Below are 26,784 nucleotides of genomic sequence, written 5' to 3'. Positions count from 1 at the left end.
CCCCTACGCAGTCTGAAAAGTGGCTGCCGGTGTATCTGGAGCTGTGTGATGCCTCTGACAAAACCTGCTTAGAAATGCAGGTTTGGGGGTTTAAATCCACATTCTCCAATTTAGTAAATGCAATATCTAAACGTAGGCACATATTTAGTATTTAAGATGCTTACTGTGATGTTAAAGCATGATTTCAATTTTTATTAGCCACTGGAAAAAATATATATTGTAGATACATGAATGGATCCATACCTCAACGTTCTTCCGCAAGTCTTTACAATAGTGGCACTACTGCTGCCGAAACAAACGTATCAGAAGGTCACAGGTGCTTAAAGAACAAGTTTATTGACAATATCTTCACAAATAAACAGTCTAAAGAAAATTTCAGAAATCTCTAAACTTAGAAATTTTAAAATTTTGTTCTCATTGGCAAAATATTCCCACAGAAAAAAAAAAACAACACAAAAACAGAGAAGTGTAAGATGTCACTATATTTTTAAACTTTCCTAATTTCAACATTTTGGTTCAGTTCTTTAATTTTATAATACACACCCAACCCTTAAGCACAATGAAAATGAGTCAAAGTACAATTTTCCTTCTGTAAGGGGATCTCAATCAATAGGTTGTTTTTTTGTTTTGTTTTGTTTTTTTTTTTGCAAGCATCTCCCTGAATCCTGTCTGCTTAGAACTTGATAGATAACATTAGTAAGAAATAACTTTATAAATAGTCCAACTGAGCCAAATCACTCTGGTATTAATCAGAACATAGGTTTCCCCAAAATGATACAAAGCATACCATGTCGTACAAGAAACTATCAGCATGCATTTTAGAGGTCATTTTTGTACTTCAGGTATGTGAACTTAAAACCGAAGAGGGACAATTCTGATAAAAATGTACTCAGATATTTCATAACATTAATATTTATTGCTTTATATGAATACTGTATTGAAAGCCCAAGCATTCAGTTTACACACAGAAATTATACAATTATATACCGTTTCACAATGGCAGTGAGCACTCATTACAATCTACAAAAATCTACTTTACAGAAATTTAAAAATTCTAAATATCAAAAAGGTACAGTTGAAGAAACAGGTATAAATTTGGCAGCCAGTAATTGTGACCGGGAGGTTGCAGCTTGCATGTCTTTAAATATGGGAACTGGAAAATATCGAGAGTTTAAAGCAGTAGTTTGTGCTTTGAGCTGGTTTGAAAAAAATCTAACACTGGCTGTCAAAGTAGCATGTTCAAAAATATTTAGTTCACTTCCAAAATGTTATACAAATCATGGTGATTTCTATGCACCCCTGAACCTTTTAGTCGTTTAGCTCAGGTACATAACTGTGGTCATATATTAATTCTTCCAAGACAGTGGTGTGATCATACCGATGTCATCTGCATACTTTCGAATAATTGTGAGACTTCTCTACAATATTCACAATGCTCCAAGAAGCACTCAAAGAGGCAAGTACCTGTTCATTTCTTCCAAGATATTTTCTTATCGTATTTTCAAACATTTCTTCTACAAAAGTTTAAGCTAATGTTTTGATTACAACGTTCTCAACATAAAGCACATTTTCTCATAAATAAATGAAATCCTTTCACTCAGGCACCTCAGAAGTATACAAAAGTGTTGTAATCTGAACAGTTCTCTTGGAATGTGTTTACTCTGGTGTTTTCAACAATGTTAATATTTCCAGGGTTTCACATGGGCCAGATTTCATTTGTTTTCCAGAGGCAAAATGAAGTGCCTTGAGAGGTGAACTCAGTCTTTTCCTATAGAAAAAGTATTTGCTGTATTTATCCTTTATAGAAACAGAAAAATATACCATTTCCCCCTTAGAACAGTGAGGGTACACATACGTGTGCATGCCTGCATATACGTGTGTGTGAAATGTAACACATTTTAAACACACAACATAAGGTTTCAGTGTGTATTCAAATAAAAATCTGGAAACCAGCATGAAACCCCATATTTCACATGTCAAATGTTGAAACTGTAACCAAAATATGAAGTAACTGCCATAGCTGTCAGAAAAAGACAAGACAAAAAGCTTTCTTGCTTACATACAACTAGGTGTGGTAATCTCCAAAAAAGTTGTCAAAATTATAATTACCTTCCAGTTTAAAAACTTTTATTCTAAATAAAAAAAACTATACACAAACCACTGATTTGACCAAACGAAAGTTCAGCGGTAAGCAGGACCTGAAGGAGCTGGTATTCACAGTTCTTATCATGTACAACTCTTTCAAGGTTCGAATCCATGGAGAAGTTTATTTTACAACCTGCTTCTTTTTTGTAAAACTAAAGGTCCACTTTATTACATAAAATTATTTATACAGTGTAAAACCGGAGCCTTATGGAAAATACTGCATCTAAGTGTATTTAAATTAGTCTTGCTCCATAGGTTCATCTGCAACTTCTGTGGCTTCGTCACTGTTTTCCATAGGGGTCTCTGAAGAAATCTCTGGAGTTTCACTAGCGTAGGGCCCTAACTCTTCCGTTTCACTGCAGTCAGCTCCACTACTGGCAGATCCACTAATTTCACTGTCATCTGAGTGTAAATCCTTCTCTGCTTGAGACTGGTCAGACTCCTCCATTTGATTGTTCTCCTCAGAGGTCTCTTCATTCACAGTTGAGGATTCAGTGTCTTTTTCTTGATCTTTTCTGTCTGGACCAACATTTCTGGGAGACATGAAGGACTCTAGAAATGGTGAAAGTACAGTATTACTAAGGCATTTTTAAACATACCTTAATCCTGCTACTGTCCATTCCCAGCTATGGTGAGCAATTCTTCTACAACACAGCCAAGGACAGGAGAAACTGACAATCCCTGATTTTATTAGAAAATGTAAAGTATTAGCCAGCCTCATCGGGATAACCAAACTGTCCTACTATACCATAAAGTCTGATTTTTTTATTAAACAGGTAGCTTCACTTAATTAAGCTTCAGTGGATAAAGACACAGTCTAAGAAGTAACTTTTTCTTCCTTCTCCACATTCCTTCATTCCTCTTCAGCAGCAGACTTTTGGAAATGTTGAAAACATTACTGTTTCAAGTGTACACCCACCATGATCTAGAGGAACATTTAACAAATACATGAACCACAAAAAAAAATGATCAAAAGGAAACTTTGGAGAATATGTAAAAAATAGATCACTCTCTCACCTGCAGTTATCTTTTTTAATTAAGTACAGGGCCTGCCTTAGAGTGAGGTAATTTTCACTGTTCTCCTAGGATGTGGAGAGATTGTTGCTCAGCCTCCTCAGTGAAAGAACATAACTTTATATCCATATTTTAGTAAATCATTGATAATAAAGACAATCAAATGTAGATATGACCCACTCCCCTTCTGGGGAAGGGATGAGAACATCTGATGGTACCCTCAAGTAGGGACTCACCAATTCTTGGTGCATCATTACCACCCTCATGTAATTTTACTGCCTAAGAAGATTTTAAGTACTATTTTACAAATTTTCAAATAGACATGCAGGACAAAGGAAAAAGAAGAAAGAAAAGAATTGCTAAATTACGTGAAATTGAAGTATGAACAAGCAGTTCATCTTTATACACAGCTGGAGACAGTCAGCACTCCTAACAGCACTTGTCTCCAGCAAAGAAAAATCTCAACTCCTTGGAAAACGCAAAGAGTAAAAAAACAATAAAAAAATCTGAAATACCTTCCTCCTCTTCCTCTGTACAGTGCTGTCTGGCACAAGTAGTATCTTTTTCTTTATCCTGAGATGTAGAGGATGCTTCTGTCTCTTCCCCCATGCCTAAAGAAACTTCACTGGAGGCAGTTTGGTTAGGTGCATCTCTGGCTTCCCCTTCCTTGTCAAATTTAAGTCTTTTTACCTCATGTCCCTCTGCTTCTGCAGGATCATCTTCAGAGTGCTTATTTTTAACCGGGCTGCTCTGAGCACCTTCTGTTTCAGATGCTGGTGATTCACTATAAACAACAAAAGCAGGTGTAGTTTTTACTGAAGAAAAACATTCTGTATCTTGTCACACTTAAAAAAAAAGTAGCAGCTACTTCAAGTTAAACACTCTACAAGAGATAACAGTAGCACCCACTTCACTTACTACATAACAAAACCTCAAAGCCATCACTCCTTCACCTGATTGTCAATGAAAATGCAGAGTGATCAGGGTACTCTGGTGAGTCCCAATTACAGACACTTCCTACTGTCAGAATCTGCGGCAAGCATTTATGAAATATTGTATCTGGGTATAGCTTAATGTCCTGACACAAACTGGTAACTATGAATTTCTGAACTCTATTATTCACTCTTCGTTTTTACTATACATCCCATACACTTACGGGATGTGTTCCTCCAACTGTGGAAGCTTGGCCTAATAGTTATCTAGACAGCCCAGACAGTACTAAGTACACATCAAATCCTGCTGCTGTATATTAAGACTTAATTATGCATACCTTAGATGGCCAGTCTCTTTTAAAACATTTTTTAAATATAAGTGAAAAAAGTGTGAATAATAAAAACCTCAAAATATGCTACTCCTCACAAACCTGTGTTTTTTATCTTCTGTTTGCTGCAAGCTTGATTCTTTGTGTTCCGTGCTGTCTGGCAAACCGTTTGTTGTCATCGGAGTTGACAAAGAAACCTTCGGTCGATTTACTGGTCTGGGAGTTCCAGGACCATTTACGTTAGATCTTTAAAAATAGTAAGAAATTAACCCATCCTTTTAGTAAAGTAATTTGTTCCTAAAAGGCAGAAAGCAGCTATAGCCTTGTTTTAAAAGATCACCAAAACAAAAAGATCAGGTACAGTATACTACATATACTTTGCTATTTTGTATTGAATAAAATTTCCTTGCCTACAACATGCAAACCATCGTAAAAACTTTAAAATAACAAAAAGTTTTAAACAATGAGGTTACAAAAAAGATCAAAAAATAGAGTACATAATGTGTATGTTCATGTTCATTCTTCCCTCCTTCCCCCAGTACTCCATGTCACACCCCATTTTTGAGGCTACCTATTTGGACCAGAATAAGTAATGAATGATAAGGGATCTGAACTAGCTATTTCCAGAACTACCTTGCTTTCATCCAGAAAAAGTGAACTCCCAAAACTAAACTTACCTGTCAGAGTACCCTGGTGAATTTCCTGGGAACATAACACCATTCATCCGATTTAAACTATTGGAATTATTTTTCCTAACAACAACAACAACAAAAAAGTTTTGAATAAAAGAACTTTAAGCTTGTTTGCACAGAATTTCCCCCCCCCCAACTTAAACAGTCCCCCCACTGTCAGTCCTCCAGGGGTTCTCTACCTGTACATTATACTAGGGAAATAGGCTAGAATATGAACTTATGGCACAACTGTTATCAAGGGGTATCCATTTTTCCCATCACCAGCTATGGTATAAAATAACAGCTTAGTATTCGGGGAAATACTGAACTGTACCATAGATCTGATTCCAAAGCTGTTTGTGCATTTCCACATTATTACACGTAACGCAGACTACTACCACTACTGTTGACTTAACTATCGATAATGGGAACTGAACTCTCCATGTCTCTTTTGGATACAACTGCCACCAGCAAGAGAAATATATTAGACACACATGCACACATTCTCCCATCTACTAACACAAGCTTAAAGTTTCAAGAAAGTTATACTTACTCTGAAGATGGATATACACAGCTGACAACCATAACATTCTGTAACACACAAACAAATTAAGAGTTCAGAAACAGAAACTTCAGCTCCTGACAACACCACAAAACTTAATGAGTTACAGGATTTTGGTCTTATCTGTTAAAGTATCTCTACAGAAAATTGAGTTGAAAGCTACCAACAGATAACAGATACATAAAAAGTATCTCTGCTCCCTCTTCACAAGGTCAGGCCATAATTACACTAAAAGCCAGTATTTTCATAAGTGGGTTACTGCCATAACGAGACCAGCACATAAGCCTCAGGCCAAAGTGTCTGTCATTTCTAACTGAAGTATCTCTGGAAAGCAAAGCATTCCAAAATGCTGGAAAAACTTCTGAATTACTGGAGAAATGTTCTATTTGTACATGAATCCTGCATTCAAAAGCGTGCAAGCACTATTAGCTATTTTTGGCACAGCCATATTTGAAATGTCAAATTATTCTGGCCCCACATAGAAAGGGCAGAAATAATGATTAATTCAGTATGTTTTGCTTAGTGCCCTCTCCCCCTTGAATGGCACTGCAAACTACATCAATTTTAACATCTAGAAACCTAGCCTAAAAATTAGGTAAGTTTCTCTCTTCAAATCAATATTTAGCCCGGTTACATATATGGGGGGTTGTTATCACAGGGCCAGCTAAATTAACCCAGATGAACTTTAACAAGAGCTCTCCATAAAACCTGAGGTGTGGTTTCACAGATCTCGTGGTTGCCTAAGAAACTGCTTTCCGAAATCTCATCATTTATTCCTGACCATCTCCTTCTCATCTTGACTTGCAAAAATACACCTGATCTGCATTCACTGTAAGAGCGAAAACCAATCCATTTACGAGTTAACCTTTCTTCAACCAAATAGTCTAAGTAGGAACCTCAAGCCAATTTTGCCATCAAGAAAATCTTACATGGAACCGCATCCTGAAAGTCTGTTATCTACTTCTGAAAGATCCCACACTCTGACCTAAGCTATAAAATAGCATTCAATGACACCTGTATGCTTTTATGAAGGCACAGTTCTCTATACAAGAGGATTTAAATACTGAAACAGAAGACACAGGGGAGAAAGGGCCTCCCTTCTCCTTCACCTGCTGGATCTAATCTGAACCCAAATGTGTAAGGAAATGCCTGATCAAAAAATTCAAATTATTTCAGATGCTTATTTGATTATTTCTAGCTAGGACTCAATATAAAAAGTGACATTACACCCTCCACAAAGTACAGTTTGAGTACTGCACAGTGGTTGGGAAACACAACAGATTCATTTTTATGTCTTAAGTTATTTTAAAATTGCTTTTTGATGTTGAAAGGTATGAAACACTCATACACTTAGCGTAGCTATTTGCTTTGCTATGGCTATAAGCCATAATGAAACCAACAGTTCTTTGCGTAATTCAGAAGTTATTTAAGTGGTAGTTCAGAGAATCAGAATGGTTTGGGTTGGAAGGGACCTTAAAGATCATTTAGTTGTGACTGTTTAGCTGTGTTCTCCCTCAGGAAAATACTTACCTTTTCCACACCTCTTAGAAATTTGTCTGTTCCTGTGTAATTCCTCCTAGGATCTGTCAGCAACTCACAGAGTCGCTGAATAGTGAAGGGGATGCTGCAATGAAACAGATTTATAACAAGTTATTTTCATGAGTATGACCTCTAGGAAGCAACACCATTATTGCTTTCTTCCCCTTACTGAGAAGACAGAAAGAAAACAATACCGAAATTTGTTATCATTAGCAATATAGGGTAAGAACTCATAGCCTTATTTTTTCCCTTATCTCATACACTGAGATAACAAAGCAGTCTTTTGTGCTCACCACCACAGAACTCTTAAGCAGAATCCTAAATGCACCATCCCACAACTCAAACAATACATTAAAACAATGAAATCAGATCATCAACAGTAAAATAGTTTGACTATATTTATTATTCAAATATATAGAACAGAAACAGTAAGCGATTCATAACAAATTTGAGTCATACACGCTAGAGCTAAAAATTCACAACTTGTAGTTTATTTCACATTTTACAAAATACACTTACAGAAAAAGCATTAAACGTTGGAATTAGCAGAACCATTATACTTTAGCTGTTACAAATACTCTGTTTTGCTACAACTGGACAGTATACTTATCAAGGAACAGCTCAGTAAATATAATTAAACTCAAAGTAGGATATATAAATCCATAAGCACCACATTCACACATTGTTTTCTGACAATTCTGTGCTCCGTTTAATCCCTACTTAAATGAGAAACTGACCTTTCAGACAAGCAATACTTCACATACATTTGCCAGTTACCCGAGATGTCATACACTTTCTCTGCAAATTCAGTGTCACATTCAACAAACTTCTGTGACTTTTGCCAAAACAACAAAATATTTTTAAAGTTATTTCAATAAAATAATAAGAATCATGCATTTTTACAGTGAAGTATTTGAAGTTGAAGCCATTAACATTTCAAAAATTCATTTAAGAAGAATATTTGATACAGTATTTAAGAACCATTTCTTGATTGGGAGTATGACTGATACACCAAATCCAGAGCAAGATCAATACAGACTTATATACATATACGCGCACATATATCTCCCTACACTGCAAATTTTTGTAAAAATTCAACTTTTATTATTTTTTGAGGAACTCAGTACACTGTATCTTAAGCCTATTATTTCATTAGCTAACACAGTATGTATCTCAAACTTAGTTCATCAGCTAAAAAGCCACATCTGAAAGATGCACAGATCCTAGTTCAGCAAAAACAGGTCAGTCAGCATAGCTATGATTAATCATAGTACATGACACTTGAAGTAAAAGCAAGCAGTAATCAGAAAGAGAGCGAGCAAGTATCAACAATTTTTTTTTTCTTCTTTCAGAACTGTCTGTATATTATGTTACTGAGGAAGTTATAATCCTCAACTGGAAAACAGCAAGGGGAGAGGCTACAATGCAACTACCCTTAGCCCTAATTCCAACACGGCTAGCTGAAGAAACACAGAGGGTATATCACATTTACTCTATTAGTTAATGCCTTCCCTTGCTATTCACCCTGAATTATACCATGCCAACTTTACTTCTAAGAATAGAAAGATGGTGAAGTTAATCTCCATCAATCTGCTGTGGAGAGTTAGAGGAAGCGTTAAACACTTAAAAAACAGTAATGCTACAAGACACCAGTATTTCTAAAGCTTCCTTACTTTCAAACTTTGTTGCTGTTCAGCAACTTTGGGTCAACCAGTAATCTTTCTGACACCCAAATTCTTCATGATGCTCAGCTTCTGCATAGTACCCTCTTTTAACCAAATTCCCAACTCTAACTCAATCACAAAGAAAAATTTTCTTGATCTGTTAACTTTTCCACACGGGTACAGCACTAATTGTATGTAGTGTTCCTCATTTATGACCATTTTGCTTTTGGGTTGAAAAGTCCCTGAAGAGCCTTTGTAATTTTTTAACAGACTAGACTGTCCATTCAAGATCAATTTATTTCACAGAAACAAAAATAAACAGAATTTTAAATTATTTTTCATCAGCCAAATCTGTAAGACATCCTGGAGAATCATTGCCTGACTAATTTTTACTTAGCTGTATCTAACTGGACACCTGGAGTACCAGGACATAAAGTATTTTGTGAACCTCAATACAGTTCTGGCTAGTTGGGGCATAAGCCTACTCAAGAAAGCGTGCAGCCTGCAACTAACTCCAGAAGTAAAAGTTGCTTTCATGTTTTACGCTCTGCTATAAAAGGTTTAAACAAAAGCTAAAACCACTTCATTTCCCTCCAAAATTTTCCACAGTAAAACTGAACTTCTTTCACTGAGCAGTAGATGGCAGAGTCACACTATCACCTCCTCTGCATGTAATTTGTTCAACACTTCTAAGTTTTTTTAGTTGGCAAAACCCAAAGTTAACTTCACCCCATGAATTCTTTTCTGTAAAACTATTATTTTCAAATAGTTTAACAATGTGATTTGCAAATAAAAGTAATTGAAATTGGTGTAAATCTATACATGAACACCAACGTTAAGAGTTTGTAAGCACTATAAGAATTGATCTTAAATGCCTGGAAGTTTAATTAGTTCAGTACATGAGCTGCATGAATAGTCCTAATCTGCCTACTTAAGGTAACCACTTAAAATTCTATACAAACACACTCAAGACTGCACTTCCTAGCACTACCATTCAAAATGAATTACAAACCAAAATTTCATCACATGGACAGGATTCAAGACAGATCTCGGAAAATTACTTACAGCAGCTATTGTAAATTGTAGCAAAAAACCATAAATGCAAATGTGGATTATGATTATGCCTATTTTATTTGTGCTGTGAACACTCCTTTGTCAGAGATCCCCAACAACTTACCTTGGAATTTCTGCTTCACTAGCAAAGGATAAAGAAAACGGCAAGTCTTTTAAGAAGTTCCTACTCCAAAGCAATTGTTTGTACAAAGTAAAAAGTGTAGCATGAGAATCTGGCTCTGCAAGCGTATTACACAATGTCAAGTAAGATACAGTAAAGTTAAGACAGCCAGTTTGTGCTTTCTTTAAAAATACACTTCATCTACAAAGTCCCTCAAACAGGGGTCATTCTTAATTTGTTACTACTTTGACTTTTTTAAAAGTATATTTAAAAAAAAAAGCTACTTTTAATGAACTCTTTCCCTCACTCTTTTAAATGCCAATAAAAACATCCTAATAATAAAGTCACATGAAGTATGTTCCTTCTCCACTACGGTACACTAAGATGACATCCACATCTCCAAATAAGAAGCCTGCATATATTCAGTTACACAAACAAAACCTGCTGCTGTTACTTTTCGTACACATCACCACATAATTCAGCTTTCACAATCATACCCTCACTGTTGGAGTTGTAAGATTTACTAGATGAACTACTCTACAATCCTAGCTTCTGAAACACCCTAATATATTCCCTTCTTTAAAGTAACTAATGTATGCAGTTTGCTTCCTCAAAGACTGGATGGTTCACTTCAAATTGTGAGGAAGATGAGCACTCTTAAGTGTTACAGCAATAGATCAAAATAGCACAGCCAGAGTAAGCACCAGACTCAGTCACCCAGTTTAGTACACTTTGAAACAACAGAAGATAACAGCAGCCCATTCATTCATTAGCTGTCTCCTTGCAACAACATCACAAGTTTTGTGGGCAGTGAAGCATTAACAAAAAGCTGGGGGAGGCAGGAGAGACTCTGGCATAAAGGATAGGTTTGTTTTTAAATTGCTTCAGTGAAGCAGCCCAGTATAAATATTGGGTAGCTGAGAACAAATTGAATTTCACATTCTTAGAAGTATCCTACACAAGAGCAATTTGGGGGTGGGGGGTGGAAATGATATTTAAGAGACACAAACTGCAAATAAATTGAGTAGTATGGAACAGTGACAGTAAAAATTATTAGCCTTGCATAAAAATCTGAGACTAAGGATGTGTTAGCAGCACCTCCAAATCTGAAGTTTCAAGGTAACAGGGAGGCAAGCTCTACAGTATGCCCATTTACTGACAAGCTGAGAAAAATGCTGAAAAAGTTTCTCTTAAGTAAGCATTGAGACCCACAAGCAGGATGACTCAGCTTACGGTAAATAGGTAAACCAGTTTAGAAACAAGAAAAATACTATATAAGCTATTTAGAAAGATACACCAAATAAAAGGAAAAAACCACCCCAAAAACCCCAACAACAAACAGGAGCTTTATTTTAGAGGAAACAAAACTTTTTTAACAACAAAAACAGCAAAGGTTATACGCTTCTATCTAAGACCCTGTCAGCAATAGATTGGAATACCACAAGTGTCTCAATTAGCAAGTATGATTTGATCTATAAATCACAATCTCGCAAAATTTAACAATCCCAAATCAGGTATATCTTGCTTCCTGGTCACACCATGTTTATCATAGCATTACTTCTCAAAAGCTACTCAACTGCCACAAAGTAATGAAGAACTGACCACCAAAAACTTCCATACTGAAAGAAATCTGACTTCGCACATACTAATACTATGCTTCATTGAATTATATTACTTAAAAACTAACTACATATTGAAAAAACTGAAGTGATTGACACGCTACAAGACATTATAATTTTCAAAGACAGAATACAGTGAAAGTTCTGAAACTAGTGATGTATTTCCAAGGTACATATTTGCTTCTGTTCATCTATTTCAGGAATCAAAGTGAGCAGTCACAGATACAAACTAATAAGTTAGAAATTGGGAAAATATTTTTGTTATCCTGATTTTAGAAAACAAGTGATACATACCCATTAAATCCAGTGACAATTTTCAGGATTCTTTCTTTCATCTCTTCAAAGGGGATATATTCCACGTTTGGATTGGGAGGCCCTCTTGGTTCAGGAGCTGAGGTTCTGAAATCATCCATTACTTTCTCCAGTTTGAAAATAAAATAGCCTTTAAACTGAGACCACTGAACACTGCATAAAACACAAGAATTAAGACATATGCAAGTCAGCCCTAAAACCACAGAAAAAGTGTAACTTTGTTTGCAAAACAACATTCATGCTAGCATGCCAGTCCTAAGATAAATGAGGCAAGTAATGCAGTATTATTTTTCTTCCTGAATTTAAAGCATGATAACTATTTAAATAATTACAGTATAATATTACACAACTCAATTGCCATTAACAACAGGGTAAGCCACTTCCTTAAAGGACCAATATCCACTTACAATTCAAACCTGAATGTGAAATATACACACATTCTATCAATTTACCAGTGAGACTACAGGTCGCCTAGTCTTCACTGAGCTCACAAGAGGAGGGAAAAAACCAAAAAGTGTTTCGAGTCTGGAAACCATACAGCAGTTGTGCACAGCATTGTCTGCTTCGATTATAAAATCTTACTGAAAGGCCTTTTGTAACTAACTGCTCCATATCCAGGCACCTTAAAATCCTTTAATAGCACTTCTTTTTCTCAAAAAGCAAATACATTTCATATGACAGCTAGCACTTGCTGATATCTATCTAAGCAAAACAACTTTGACTCCTGAAAAAACACTCCCACAATAGTAAGTAATCTATTAAGATCTTTCCAAATTACCTTCTGCCTTACAGCTTAAAATTTTATCATTTATAGAATTCTAGATATTGAATTTTTCAATAAAATAGGACTCACACTGCGTACAACAGACAAGGTGGGAAACTGCTGAGAAAGCCCTTCTACACCAATCACCCCACGCAACAGTCACAGAAGGAGTTCTGGGCCTCCTCTGGCTGGTGTATTTCTTAGCAGCATAGGTAGCAACTTAAAAGCAACCGATTTAGTTCGGTTACTATCAATTTTATTCTATTCATGCTGATGCAGGAGCTTTCACAGCTACAAGATGGAGATGCTAGTGGAGAAAAAGAAGAAACAGGGAGAGTAACAAACCAACAATGAAGTTATCTGTGACATTTATCTATAGCATACACAATCTGGAATGAACAGGCTCAAATCAAACAAGCATAAAATCTGAACACCTAGACAGCCCTTCAGCTCTGCTGAAAGAAATACTACTTAGCCAAAGGCTGTATTTCTACAGGCTGTCTTTGGTAGCAGAGCTAGCTTAAACAGCCCTGACTATTTTCAACCCTACATAATATGTTACCTTCTCTCGGGCTGATACAACTATCTGTGCTTGTGAACTGCATGTGGTGACTCTCCAGCACTGTGAGGACGGTTGTGTCCTGCATGCTATTCTCGAGCACCAGCACTACCACATATAAAACCACAGGCCAATGAAGTCATAGCCTGCTTTCACCAGAAAAACAGTGCCATGTTATTCTTTGCCTTAATTTTCTCCTTGGTCTCAAATACATAATTCTGAGATGAAAAGAGGGAAAACTTAACTCAGGTGTATATACAGGTAAAGGCTGTGTATAACTCATCAAATTAGAGTTTGTAAGACACATCAACCCCCATCTTTTATCAGGAGTGATAACTTTGCAAGCATGGAGGGAAATCCAAAGAGGAAAGCAAATCTCCCTTGTCCTTCACAAGAACTCATCAAGCACCTCACAGAGGGAAATGCAGGACTTAGTGAGTAACAATAAAACCAGAAACAAAAATAGAAGGAAAGAACAAAGAAGGTCTTAAAAGGGAATAGCATGGATAGATTAAACGGCATCATTGAGTCTCATTGGATTATTGTTCCAATTAGCATTACACTGCCAAAGCAGAATACTATGCGTCCAATGTACAATATTAGACATTACTACTACAAATGTTAAATTAAAAAGCTATCCAACTCTGCAGTGCTACCACGAGACCAAAGCTTTCATAACAAATCACAGATTTAATACATAAGCACATCACAAGACAGACAGAAAAGACACAGTAAATAACCCCATGCCAGAGCTTTACTTGCCTCATGAAAGGAGATTCCACTATTATTCTAAACATTCTTTGACAAGCCCATTTAGATATTTAACACTAAAACTTGAACTGTTCATTGTTATTGATTTCTTGCTGAATAGTAACACATCTTTTCATAGCGTCAAAATAAACAACATACAAGGTTTAAACTGGCAATCTACTGCCTGAAAGCAGTACTCACTAGCGCCTTTTTACAATGCTGAAGCTGCAGAAAACAAAGAATATAACATTTTGCCCCTGTATAGAAGTCTAGAAGACTGTCACTTGTTTTAAACCAAAGTATTTTAATTAGTATTTCTACAATAAAAAGGCTAAGAACCTGCATCTGCAACACTGACATAAAAAAAGAATCTTTCAAAACACTTGATAAATGACTGCCAACCAGGTGACAGAGTCCAGCTTACAAACAGAAGCAGCAGAGTTTAAGGATAAACTTATCCTGCAGTCACAAGTGTGACTACAGCTAACCCAGATATAGCAACACCAGCTTTAAATCAACTAAACAAGCTGTTGCTAGAAGCAGTGTAACCACAGCAGCAGGAGGTCAGGACAGGATGGCTGTTTAGACATTTACTCTGTTTCTCAAGCAGAGTTTTTCAACATTGCTGAATTCTCTGCTGCTGTGGCTGCACTACTAGCAGTATGAAAACTAACTGGTTAAAAGCAAGTGGTATATTCACATTGCAATCATAGATATAACTGCAGTTCATAAACAACCACTTCAAACTCACAGAGGTGTCTCATGCTTCTAGAGCATCATCTCCCAACCTCAGTGCTGCAATTCAGACATTAAAATGTGCTTCCATTTAGACGATGGTCTTGAAGCACTTTCAATCTAGGTGACTGGTTTCTGATGAAAGTTTTGTCCCAGTACTAGTAAGTTACATGGGAACTCCAGCCACTCAACAGGAAATATTTGCACCACAAAAGACTGAGTCAGCTCCGGACTCTTCAACAGTGTAGGCAAAATTCAGTCCTGCAGTGGCAGCACAGTGGATTCCTGGAAGGCAGGAAGAAGGACGAAGGTTTCTGAAAGCTACAGTGCAAGTCACTTGTTTCTTTTAGGCCTGACTCTTCTATCATTGTCCTAGTATGAAGGATCTCCCAACTCCTGCACGCCATCCTTCAGTTACCTCCTTCCTGCCTTTCCTACCGACCCAGAAAGCAGCAGTCCCTCTTCCCCTCTTTCTTACCTCATCTACTTATCATTCTATGTCTGCCAGGCTGCTAGGAAGCAGATAGAACTACACACTATTCCTACAGGAGGAGGAAATACTTTCAAAGCAAGGGGAAGCAGCTCTGGAAAGCAGGTTTCTGCTCCTTCTGCTTTCACCCAGAACTGCAATTGCTTCCTCCTCCCTCAAAGCCAGTCACTTTGTCATCAACAGCAGCATCTACCACCGTGTTATCAGAGGCTGACAGTCCACCTCCTAGACAGCTGTGTATTATGCCTCTAGTTTAAGTCAACTCTGAACAACATAATACACAAGGTGGATTAATAAAGGATTTATACAAAAGAATCTTACTTCAAGTAACCTTAATTATGTCTATTTGTTAGAGAAACTTATCTACACTTCTGACAGTGTACTGCAAAGTTCGAACATTATTTTAAACTGTTTATAAAAGATTACACTCAATCTACAAAACTGCAAAGTATCTGGCTGCATATCTGAAAGAAGAAGTTGTTAGAATAATGAACTCACTTCTGACAAAAAAATTCTGCAGGGACAGTAGGATTTTCTTAATTTCCATTTACTTCAGAAGTGATCAAACGTGAGTGTCAAAAGAGGAAGGTTACCTTTCCTGTTTTACCAGACTATGAAAATTACACGTAGAAGGTGGTATCAGCTAGTTTAAACTCTTGGAACTCGCTCGCATCTCACCCATAAAGAAAAGCATTTAGTTCATAAATGATTGAACTGTTAAGCCAATACGAAACAAAAATTAAGAATAAAAATGGCATATCCTCCTAATTAGAAAAGCAATCTGTATCTACACCTCTAGAAAATTTAAGTTATCAGCATACATTGAAAGACTGGTCACTTAGAAAGCCAAACACTAGTAGTGACATGAGAAACAAATGGTGAATATCTGTTTTCATGAAAACAAAAAAACCCTCTTCCACATGTAGCACCAGCTCTTTGAGAACAATTCCAGCATCAGGATGCAAGACTTCTGTTTTAGGTGCTTTGTTACAAAATGGAAGACACTGAAAATGAGCAAAGTTTGGTCAATACTTTCTGTAGATAAGTCAAGAGCCAAATGGAAGCAGAAGAAAACTTTCCACACAGCTTTATGTATAACCTTATTAAATTTTATACACTGGAAAACAACTGACAAACACTTTAAGCTCTGTAAAGAAACGAAATTGAAGAAATTCCATGGAGAAAATACTATTCATGCTTTCTTCTGAGCAGGCTTGGTTATAAATACTTGCTGTTCCCACTCAGCATTGTACATAATCAGCGTTTTCTGAATGCACACTTGCGTCTTCTAAACCATACTTTTCCTGTCCACTACACTAACTTGTGAATTTGTACTAGCAACTTTAAGAGCTCTTTCATAACCAAAAAAAAAAAAAATTCCCATGAACATTGTATAATCTGTAAAAATACATTCAGAAACAACACTTTAAAAAATCAGTTGATCCTAAAATGTTTTGGTTCAGTGTACTTTCATTCTAGAGTATGACAATTTTGAAATTATATACATTTTATGTATATCTAAAGCATCTTTCACTACAATATCTGGGTCATCCTGTGTAAATATACCCGTACAAAGACAGCTCCCCTCCCGCCAGCTACTGCGCCATCCTCCCTTTATATCAGCCTACAGGTTTTGCTCTGACGTACAGAAAATTAGAGGAAGAAACTGGTTTTATGAAAAAAGCACCTAGCAAGGGAAAAAAAGTAACCAGAGGCAATAAAGAATGGCTGAAAGAGAAGCAACCACAGCACACTTCCATAACTTTAGCTTGTATAGATATATATCATAGCACAACTACAGAGCTAACACAGAGTCCAACAGTTCAGTCTTTGTGCATTACTTAAATACATGATACTATGTCCTAGATTTAATATATGCTAATAACTGTGCTTTAAGGTACAAAAATATGCTTAACACCATAATATTGTACTGGAATGCAACTCCTGACCTTGCAATTTAAGTAAAAATTAGAAACATAATAGAGAAACATGGATGGAAGAGATTTCAGTGTTTGAAGATACTCAGTTGTGTTTTACAGAAACAGGAAAGGAGACCGCACCTGACTGAACAGCCAATAGTGAGAAACATAAGCTGGTTTTGAGAATATTTATGTATAATTAGAGAGGCATCATGAGAAAAGGATAAAAAAGGGTGGGGGAAGACATGTAAGGCATGAAATAAGCAAGTAGAGATTAAATAAAATGATAGGCTACACAAAAAAACACCAATAAATAAGCATTTTTTAAAAATCTCCCCCACAAACACACAAAACCCCAGGACAGGATCAGAATTACTAAGCGAAGACAAGAAAGTTAAACTCTATGAAGAAAGACACAAAGGAGTTTAAGGAAACTCTACAGTCAGAACGGTACTACAATAATGTACTTATTCACTGAAAGTTGATGACGCAGCAAAAATACCTCCATTGCACAGGGAAGGAAGAACTAAAGAGAAGATTAATTTACACAAGGGACATAACCTAGCACATGGAAACAAGGAAAAACAAAATCCTCAATAACTTTGTTCTCTAATAAAAGTAAACTATTTCACACATGTACTTGAACTACATGATTTTCTGTTGGAACTAATCCATTGCTATAGATCAACTGAAGTTTGCCAAGCAACATCAACCAAGTTTAGAAATCCACCAATTCTATTTGATAAACAGCACTCTTCAACATGGGACAGAGGTCACCTTAAACAGCAAACACTTCAAGTCATCTGATGCTATGCCTTGATTTAAAAGAATTACTAACACTAAGTTGCTTGCAAGGTATGATTGCTTCTCTACTAACATGATTTGCACAGAATTCATCTTCCAAACACACATAGCAAAAACAAAATTGCATTTTACATGGAAATAATCTAATCCTATCACTCCCAGAGTAAAAAACAAACAAACAAACCCCAAGCAAACAAACAAACCAACCCCAACACTTCCCCCAATTCCCTTAGCTCCTGCTTACTCAAAATGTTTGTACTGATGATGAGAAAGCAGCTTTCTCCCTTACGGCACTGGTTACTGTGAGAGAGGAAAACTCTCTGTCAATAGCTTGCACTAGCAGGATGGCTTTTGTATGTCAGAGAATTAACTGATATTTTCTTCTGTCAGACAAGTTTTTGTATTTGATTCTTTTGCCACTTGGTATATTCACTTCAGGACACTTGAAATTTCAACAAAAAAGGCAGACAGCCAGAAACATTTAATGAAGTTGTTGGAGTAAGATTTGACAAACATTAAAAACCAATTAACAGAAGTAATAGTGAAAGGTAACTTCAGAACCTGAAACAGAGAGGAGTCTTGCTATCTGGAGAATCACAGAAAAATATTAACTTTCAGAGAACCAGAACAAGGGAAGGAGACAAAGTTGCAATTACAATATCGCTACCTCCTTCATACACACACAGAGCTTTCCCTACTATTTTTAAGAAAAACTATCCATGTTGAACAATTTTTTTCTTGTGTATTTAGTACTACACTGGAAGGCTTTGCTACAATATAGCGATCCCCAACATTACTACATGACTTGGACATTAAGTGTAGACTGGACTGCAAGTCTCCACAAGTGCAAAAGACAACTAGGGTAAGTACCTATCTCCCTTTTTAGGAACTGTATTAAACTATCAGATGTAACACTAAGGTAGCACATACCGCTTACACACTTTAGACAAACTCTACAGGACTTCAAACTTCAAGTTTCAAACTTCAGTAAGACCTATGGAAGGTAAGCAGGATAAAACCCAAAGTTTACTTACTAAAGGAGGAAGACTTCAGAATGCCTGAAATAAGGCTAGCTCCTGAAAAGAAGGTACTGCAATTATTTCATAAATCTTTCTGGAATTGCTCCACCGAGTACAGGTTTAATTAAGAAAAACATTATATTGAAGGGATGTTAAGCTTCTAGAGATCTAGCTATGTACTTAAAACATTAAGAGTCCCAGGAGTCCTGGTGTGATGTCTGTCTTCAAATTTCACAGTGTTTAAGTTCATTACAAAATTGCTTGGTTTAAATTTTAAGAGGATGCCATCTGTTTCAGAGAGATGCTATATACCACAAAGAACATAAAACAAAAAAGAAAACTAAGTAGATCTACTATTGATTCTGTTCATTGAACAGGCTATGAAAGAAACATCAGAACTTAGTAAAAGAAGAGAGCACTTCCCTCTCCATCCTTCTCCTATTATTAGCTCTCTGTCAAGCAGAAATAAAAAAAAAAAAAGCACAAAATAGTACATCTAGGATGCAAACACTTCATATTCAACTAAACTGATTTTAAGGCAAAGTCTCCAGAACACAGAAGGAAAGATCCAGAGGACAATCTCGGAGGGATTCACTTAACATGTAACAAGAGATACAAGTCACTTATATTAGCTTTCCCTCCATTATTGTTGGCTGAAATTACACTTCCACAGAGACTTGCTAGTAGAAAACAGGTGTTGAAGTGAAAAAACTTGCCAACTTTAATAACTGTGTCTTCTCTTTTGTGCCTCGCTCTAGAGCTCATAGAAGAAGAAGTACTCTAGAACCCAGTAATTTCCCCAGGCTGCCAGAAGCAAAATTAAAGTTTCACCCAAAACAAGTTAAATCCTTTCCTATTCTGGTCTAGCAGTGGGATCTCCAGAACTATTTAAAAAGTGAAAAGGCACAGAAAATGAAGTGCACCCAGCAATTACATATCCCTGTGCAAGGTGGCAAACTTTCCAGTGTGCTCTTTCCACAGCGTCGATGCAAGATGTAGCCAAACAGGAATATTGTGGACTAGATGGAATACACCACTTCTCAAACCAAAGGCCCATCTCTGCCACCAGAGAGCGCAGAACTTATCCTCAGGCACAAGAAGCCCCAGGGTGGTTCCCTTTCCCCAGGCTGCGGAAAGGGCAGCACCTGGGAGTTGGGTCGGGAACCTACCCAGGACTGCCTGCCCCAGCAACCTCAGCATGCATCCAAGAGGTTCTCTCCAGCAGTGTCAACAGCTAAAGCTGTGCAGGGGAACCGATGGACTGCACTCCTCTGGGGAAAGGCGGACTGAGGCCACTCTCTTCCGTCCTCGGTTATCTCTGTTCTTTGGGATGAAAAGGCAGTAGATAAGCATACTCCCTCTTATTTTTTGTTGTTGTTTTAACGTTTACCTTACTTAGCACACCCTAATTTCAGATATATTGACTGGGTATAAACAAGGATACCTGGAAGCACAGTTACATAGAAAGGGGTGCACAAGCTAAAATCTTTGTTAAGAACTGCCTGTAAGACACATTCCCCAGCATTTTCATCCAAAAATAAACCCCACTGTTGCCATTTGACAGTTTTTGTACAGGAATTACTATTGCACACTTTATTATATAAATAATAAAGATAGTTTCTTAATGAGGAGTGCTCAATGGTAAACAGCTTTCAATTTCTTCAGAAAATACCTCTGAAAAATTCTGTGGTAGAAAGCTGGCAATACTGAACTACCACTAACGGGGAGATCAGGGACACGGTAGTTCAGCAGGGGTTTCATCACAGTGCAGAGAGGGAGGGTGCTGCCCCACCACGTACTTAACTTTATACCTGGCCTACATAGAAAGGGGCAAGCCTGCTCTGCTGCTCCCACGCATTCCTGTGATCCCACACACAGGGAGGTGAAGCAAATCACTCATCTAACCACAAAATTAATGCTACAGATAAGGAAGAATAAGACGCATGATGTGACTAGTAGAGAGCAGGGCCATTCCTTTAAGCAGCTGTCCTCATGTACCTCACTTAATTCCACTCTTGCTTCAAATATTAATTGAATTTAAACTTTTTTCTACTTCCTGTGCTTTAATACTATTTTGATGCGGTTAATTTTAGTGTCATCATTTTGCACACTGTTGCCACTTTCACAATCCACACAGTGAAGATTAACATGGGAAATTCCAAACAATGGCAATAGATTTACACAGTAAAATCCCCTGTGCATCAATGCAGACTAGTTTCTTAAATCTTCTGGCAAGGTGACAAACTCTTCAACCTAACATTAAATTAAAACCATAAGCAAGTGCTAGATTCTTTATCGGTGTTTCTGAATGAGCAATAAATTTTAAACTTTAGGTGATACAGCACAGTGAATTTACTGGAACATTGTGCTCTGCTGTAAATGGTATACTCCTGTTTGGAAAACACGCTGGCAAGCACTCTTCCTGGAGGAGCGTCCTGTTCACTTTCACCTGATAACTCATGTAAAATTAAAACGCTCTCACATTTTATCTTCAGTAGGATTTGACCTCATGTTACCTTTCACTTTAATTAAAAATATATTGAAGAGCTCAAAAGAGGAAAAACTGGTATTTCCCACAAGCACAGAAGGTATTTTTCCATTTTCACTTGCTGATTGTTGTCAGCCTAAATTAAGTCTTTGCTCTCCTTCTTGTGAGCATGACAAGCTCATTCCAGAACCATGGAAACTGGAATGCATTAGAACTATATCTACTTCAGTAGCATAAGCGTTTACCTCTATACTACTTGCAAATTACTACTGCTATTGCCCGGAACAAAGATTAAGACTTAGTTATGGAAACAGATAGCAGACAAAAACATTAAAGTAGTATCTGTAATCATTGAGGGACTAATTTTGATCTCTCCTGATAAACATTCAGCTGACTCCAACAGAATACAGCTGTTCCACGGAACAGAGAAAAATCATAGAATTGTTTAGGTTGGAAAAGACCTTTAAGATCATCAAGTCCAACCTTTAACCCAGCACTGCCAAGTCCACCACTAAACTACGTCCCTAAGCACCACATCTCCGCATCTTTTAAATACCTCCAGGGACTGTGACTCAACCACTTCCCAGGGCAGCCTGTTCCAATGCTTGACAACTCCTTCAGCGAATAAATTTTTCCTAATATCCAATCTAAACCTCCCCTGGCAGAACTTGAAGCCATTTCCTCGTGTCCTATCACTTGTTACTTGGGAGAAGAGACCAACACTCACCTGGCTACAACCAACCTCCTTTCATGTAATTGTAGACAGCGATAAGGTCTCCCCTCAGCCTCCTTTTCTCCAGGTTAAACAACTTGGACTTGCTCTCTAGACCCTTCTCCAGTTTCGTTGCCCTTCTTTGGACACACTCAAGCACCTCAAAGTCTTTCTTGTAGTGAGGGGCCCAAAACTGAACACAGTACTCGAGGTGTGGCCTCATCAGTGCTGAGTACAGGGGGACAATCACTGTTCTGGTCCTGCTGGCCACACTACTTCTGATACAAGCCAGGATGCTGTTGGCCTTCTTGGCCATCTGGGCACACTGCTGGCTCATATTCAGCTGGCTGTCAACCAACACCCCCAGGTCCTTTTCCGCCAGGCACCTTTCCAGCCACTCTTGCCCAAGCTTCTAGTGTTGCATGGGGTTGTTGTGACCCAAGTGCAGGACCTGGCACTCAGCCTTGTTGAACTTCATACAGTTGGCCTTGGCCCACCGATCCAGCCTGTCCAGATCCCCCTGTACAGCCTTCCTGCCCTCAAGCAGATCAACACTCACATCCAACATGGCGTCATTAGCAAACTTACTGAGGGTGCACTCAATCCCCTTGTCCAGATCACTAATTAAAGATATTAAACAGAACTAACCCCAGTACTGAGCCCTGGGGAACACCACTTGGGACCAGCCACCAAGTAATAGAACTCCATTCACAACTCTATGCCTGGCCATCCAGCCAGTTTTTTACCCAGCCAAGAGCATGCCCATCCAAGCAATGAACAGCCAGTTTCTCCAGGAGAATACTGTGGAAAACAGTGTTAAAGGCTTTGCTAAAGTTCAGGTAGACAACATCCACAGCCTTTCCCTCATCTACTAAGTGGGTCACCTTGTCATAGGAGGAGATCAGTTTAGTCAAGCAGGACCTGCCTTTCATAAACCCATGTTGACCGGGCCCGATCATCTGGTTGTCCTGTACCTACCATGTGATGGCACTCAAGATGATCTGCTCCATAACCTTCCCTGGCATCAAGGTCAGACCGGCAGGCCTGTAGTTCCCCAGATCCTCCTTCTGGCCCTTCTCGTAGATGGGCATCACATTGATTAATCACCAGTCAACTGGGACCTCCCCAGTTAGCCAGGACTGCTGATAAACGATGGAAAGTGGTTTGGTGAGCACTTCCACCAGCTCCCTCAGTACCCTAGGGTGGATCCCATCCAGTCCCATAGACTTGTGTGTGTCTAAGTGATCTAGCAGGTTGCTAACCATTTCCCCTTGGATAATGGAGGCTTCATTCCACTCCCCATTCCTGTCTTCCAGCTCAGGGGTCTGGCTAGCCAGAGAACAACTGGACTTACTATAAGAGACTTAGACAAAAAGGCTTTTCCTCACCCTTTATCACTATGTTGTCCCCCCTGCATCCAATGAAGGATGGAGATCTGAACTAAAACCCCTGAGCTAGGACTCAGAATTTTTCCAAGAGCGTCTATTTCTTAATATAGTTATCTAAAACCAAATTAACTCAAGTACCTTCGTTTTACTTTAAAGGCAAAACCTGACCATAGAATGAAAGAGGAGATTACAACACATTCTTCATGCAAGAATTAAAATCTAGCAGAGTGGAAAGCAATAAGCACAAAGAAACCAAAAGCTTTCAAACTTCCACAAACCACCAGAAGTGGCTTATCTATAAAGACAAAAGTAAAAGCAGACGGTATATTCATTAAATTTCCTTCTTCTACTTGAAAATTTACTTGAAGTTACCTTTGGCTAGTAAGAATAAACTGGTGTATTTACTGAACTATTCCACTTACTGTGCTTCTGCACTGTGTATCAATATGTAAATTCTTACCTTACTCTGATTTCTTATTCTTCATATAATTTCATTTATGCACATATTCAAATACCATTTCTTATAAATCTCAAGTTTTATTACAAGCAGAATGATCACCCCAGATATTGAGTCTCCTATAGAGTACACAACAACTACAAAGTTCTCCAAGCCTTACAAACACAGACTTTTGGATAAGCATCAAATACCAGCCAAGTCCTCCCATCTGAGCAATACCAACTATAGTTAACTTATTTACAATTTAGTTACCTTTTTTATTCCTATTACACAGAAAAATCACTATCAGGGAACCACACTAAACTTATGCCACAATATATGCAGACCTAGCATCTTCATGCTGTCATGTATTTTACAGGATACTGCAACAGATTTTATTTCTCTAGTTGTAGATAACATTTTTACCAATATTTTGTGTAATTACTACATTTACCTTTGTAAAAAAAATAGTTAGCACCCTTTGTACTAGATTATCTTCAAATAGTTTGAATTTTGTGTACTTTTGAATCTGATTAACAATCTTTTAAATAATACTTCCTGCATAACTTAATTATAAGACACACAGAAGTGTTCAGGAACTCCCAGTAATCACTTTGCGTACAGCAACTGTTTTCTCAGTCCACACCTGCCTCACTTCTGTAGAGTCTATCTTCAAGACAGGGACTAGATTACTACACATTTCTGCAACATTTAATGAAAGACTTTCATCCAGTTATTACTACAACAACCTATGGTAGGAGTAATTATTTCAAAGAGGCATGATTTCAGTGACCATATTCTTGAAATTACATTTTCAATCTTTAACTTCAATTAAATGACATTCACATGAACCTTAGAATTATAAACGGTATCACTTTTGCAACTAGGACAAAAAGTTGGGGGGGGGGGGGAGGGTATTCTCTCACAAGCTACTAAGCCCTAAGAACATTCATAGTCATCTGCTCCACCAAAGATAACTGTAGCTGCATTTGAATAGCGTCAGCCAAACAGATCGTCAATAGCAGATAGGCATTATCTGTGTCAAAATACCTCCCAAAAAAACCACTTACATGGTCTAGATCTGCATTTAACATCATTGGACATTTTGTTGAAATTTAGACAACTGCATTTATTTCAACTCTGACAACTCTATGGATTATTCTTAGCTTTTACTTATTTCCATTTCAGATAAAATTTCACCGAACAGATCAGTGTTCACTAAGGCATATTTCAATAGCAATGCTGTGCACTGTGTAATAGAAATTCTGCAGGAATTCCACAGCACAATTCAGAGTGTATCCTGTTCAATAGATACTAGACAGGAAAATAATTCATCAGGCCAACGTGCAACATAATTCTGTAGTACTCCAGCAGTACTGCAGGCAGAATACAGAAACATTAAATAGATGACACTCTCTCAATAAACTTGTACAGCAGAAGTGTAGGAGTCAAAACTTAAGAAACTTATTATGAAATAATTGAAGCATACTTAAAAGTCTTTCTGAATTTACAGCAAGTTAAAATTTCTATCTCTATAGGAGCTGCCTACAGAAAAATCACTGAGTAATACAAAATTAATGCTTGGATAATTTCATATATACCCTCTTCCATACGCAAACTAAATTCCACGTGTCTACTAATATAGGACACTGAAGTTGTTCTAGGTATCACCAGTTTGCACAGAATAAACAAATAAATAAAAGAAATGCTGTAACGCATCTGGTAGGTGTGCCTATCGTTGTTAAATGACCAGTGCAGAGAGATCCACAGATTATCTCAGAAGAGCGGTAGAGCACACTGAGATAATACTATCAAATCTTTACTATATTGAGCAATAAAACTGGGAAACCAGATAAAGGAAAATGCACTCTGTGCAACTACTTTTGGATCTGAATTTACTTTCCACTGTATTCTTATGCTTGCCAGTTCAAGCACTGTCCCACAAGAACAACAGGCTTCATTCAAGTCCGAAAGCAGTACTACTAGGATCAGGTAAATTGCACTTCTGTTACTAATTCTTTCCAAAACCGGAAACAAAAGCCACACAATTGGCTTCTACACAAGACAGTTCGGCTGACACACACTAAGCCTGGCCTGACAAGTTGTACTCCACCTCAGTGACCTAACACACAGGGATTAGGTGTTTCTGCGTCATCACACTCCCTTACCACTTCTGAGCAAAGCCTCATAAGGTGTAGCCATCACGGAAGCCTTGTAACTTTCTTCAAGTAGTATTATTCCTAAAACCCACAGTGGCCAGACACCAGCTTTGTGGAAAAGCAGCATCAGTCTGTTTTATCCACAAACCTGATAACCCCCCACCCCTCAAGATGACCAGACTGCTTCACATCCTCCCTTCTGCATGCACCATTGTCTCGTTCCTTCCCCTTAACATGTGCCATCAAGCACAAACCGTCCCAAAATCTGTAGACAGGAAGAGGGAGCAAGGCTCATCAATTACAGGGCCAAAACATTAAAACTTGCTACTGTAAAGTGTAATATGGAGTGACACAATACCCAAACATCTGGGAAATTACTTGAGCCCCACTGGACAAGATAGAGGTCATACTGAGGCAACCACTACAGCTGTAAAGAAACATTACTAACGGGAAAAGGTAAGAACTGATAGAAACTCTGAGGATGAGAACAAATCTGATCAAGCAATGCAGGAGAACTGAGCTCGAAGAGTAGAAGAATGACCACAAAAGGCTACTAAAGGTGATCAACAGAAGCACATGCAATCATTAACTGCAACAGAAT

The 26,784-nt window shown here is 37.7% G+C and overlaps 1 protein-coding gene across 1 annotated transcript in view; it reads right to left on the bottom strand.

Moving 5' to 3' along the window:
• Window positions 1-315: 315 nt before the first annotated feature.
• The window catches only part of PPP4R2 (protein phosphatase 4 regulatory subunit 2), a 34,156-nt gene continuing 7,687 nt past the window's right edge, over window positions 316-26,784 (bottom strand). The window contains exons 3-9 of the mRNA XM_075762458.1: window positions 11,944-12,114; window positions 7,184-7,277; window positions 5,645-5,682; window positions 5,098-5,172; window positions 4,523-4,666; window positions 3,675-3,943; window positions 316-2,697 (exon numbers count right to left, since the gene is read on the bottom strand). Coding sequence (XP_075618573.1) covers window positions 2,384-2,697; window positions 3,675-3,943; window positions 4,523-4,666; window positions 5,098-5,172; window positions 5,645-5,682; window positions 7,184-7,277; window positions 11,944-12,114 — 1,105 coding nt within the window. The 3' untranslated portion in view covers window positions 316-2,383. The remainder of the gene's footprint in view (window positions 2,698-3,674; window positions 3,944-4,522; window positions 4,667-5,097; window positions 5,173-5,644; window positions 5,683-7,183; window positions 7,278-11,943; window positions 12,115-26,784) is intronic.

The sequence above is a fragment of the Balearica regulorum genome, chromosome 10 (genome assembly GCF_011004875.1).
Source record: "Balearica regulorum gibbericeps isolate bBalReg1 chromosome 10, bBalReg1.pri, whole genome shotgun sequence".
NCBI classification, from domain to species: domain Eukaryota; kingdom Metazoa; phylum Chordata; class Aves; order Gruiformes; family Gruidae; genus Balearica; species Balearica regulorum.
The sequence above is the reverse complement of the archived record's forward strand: the minus strand, read 5'-3'. Positions and strand labels throughout refer to the sequence as shown.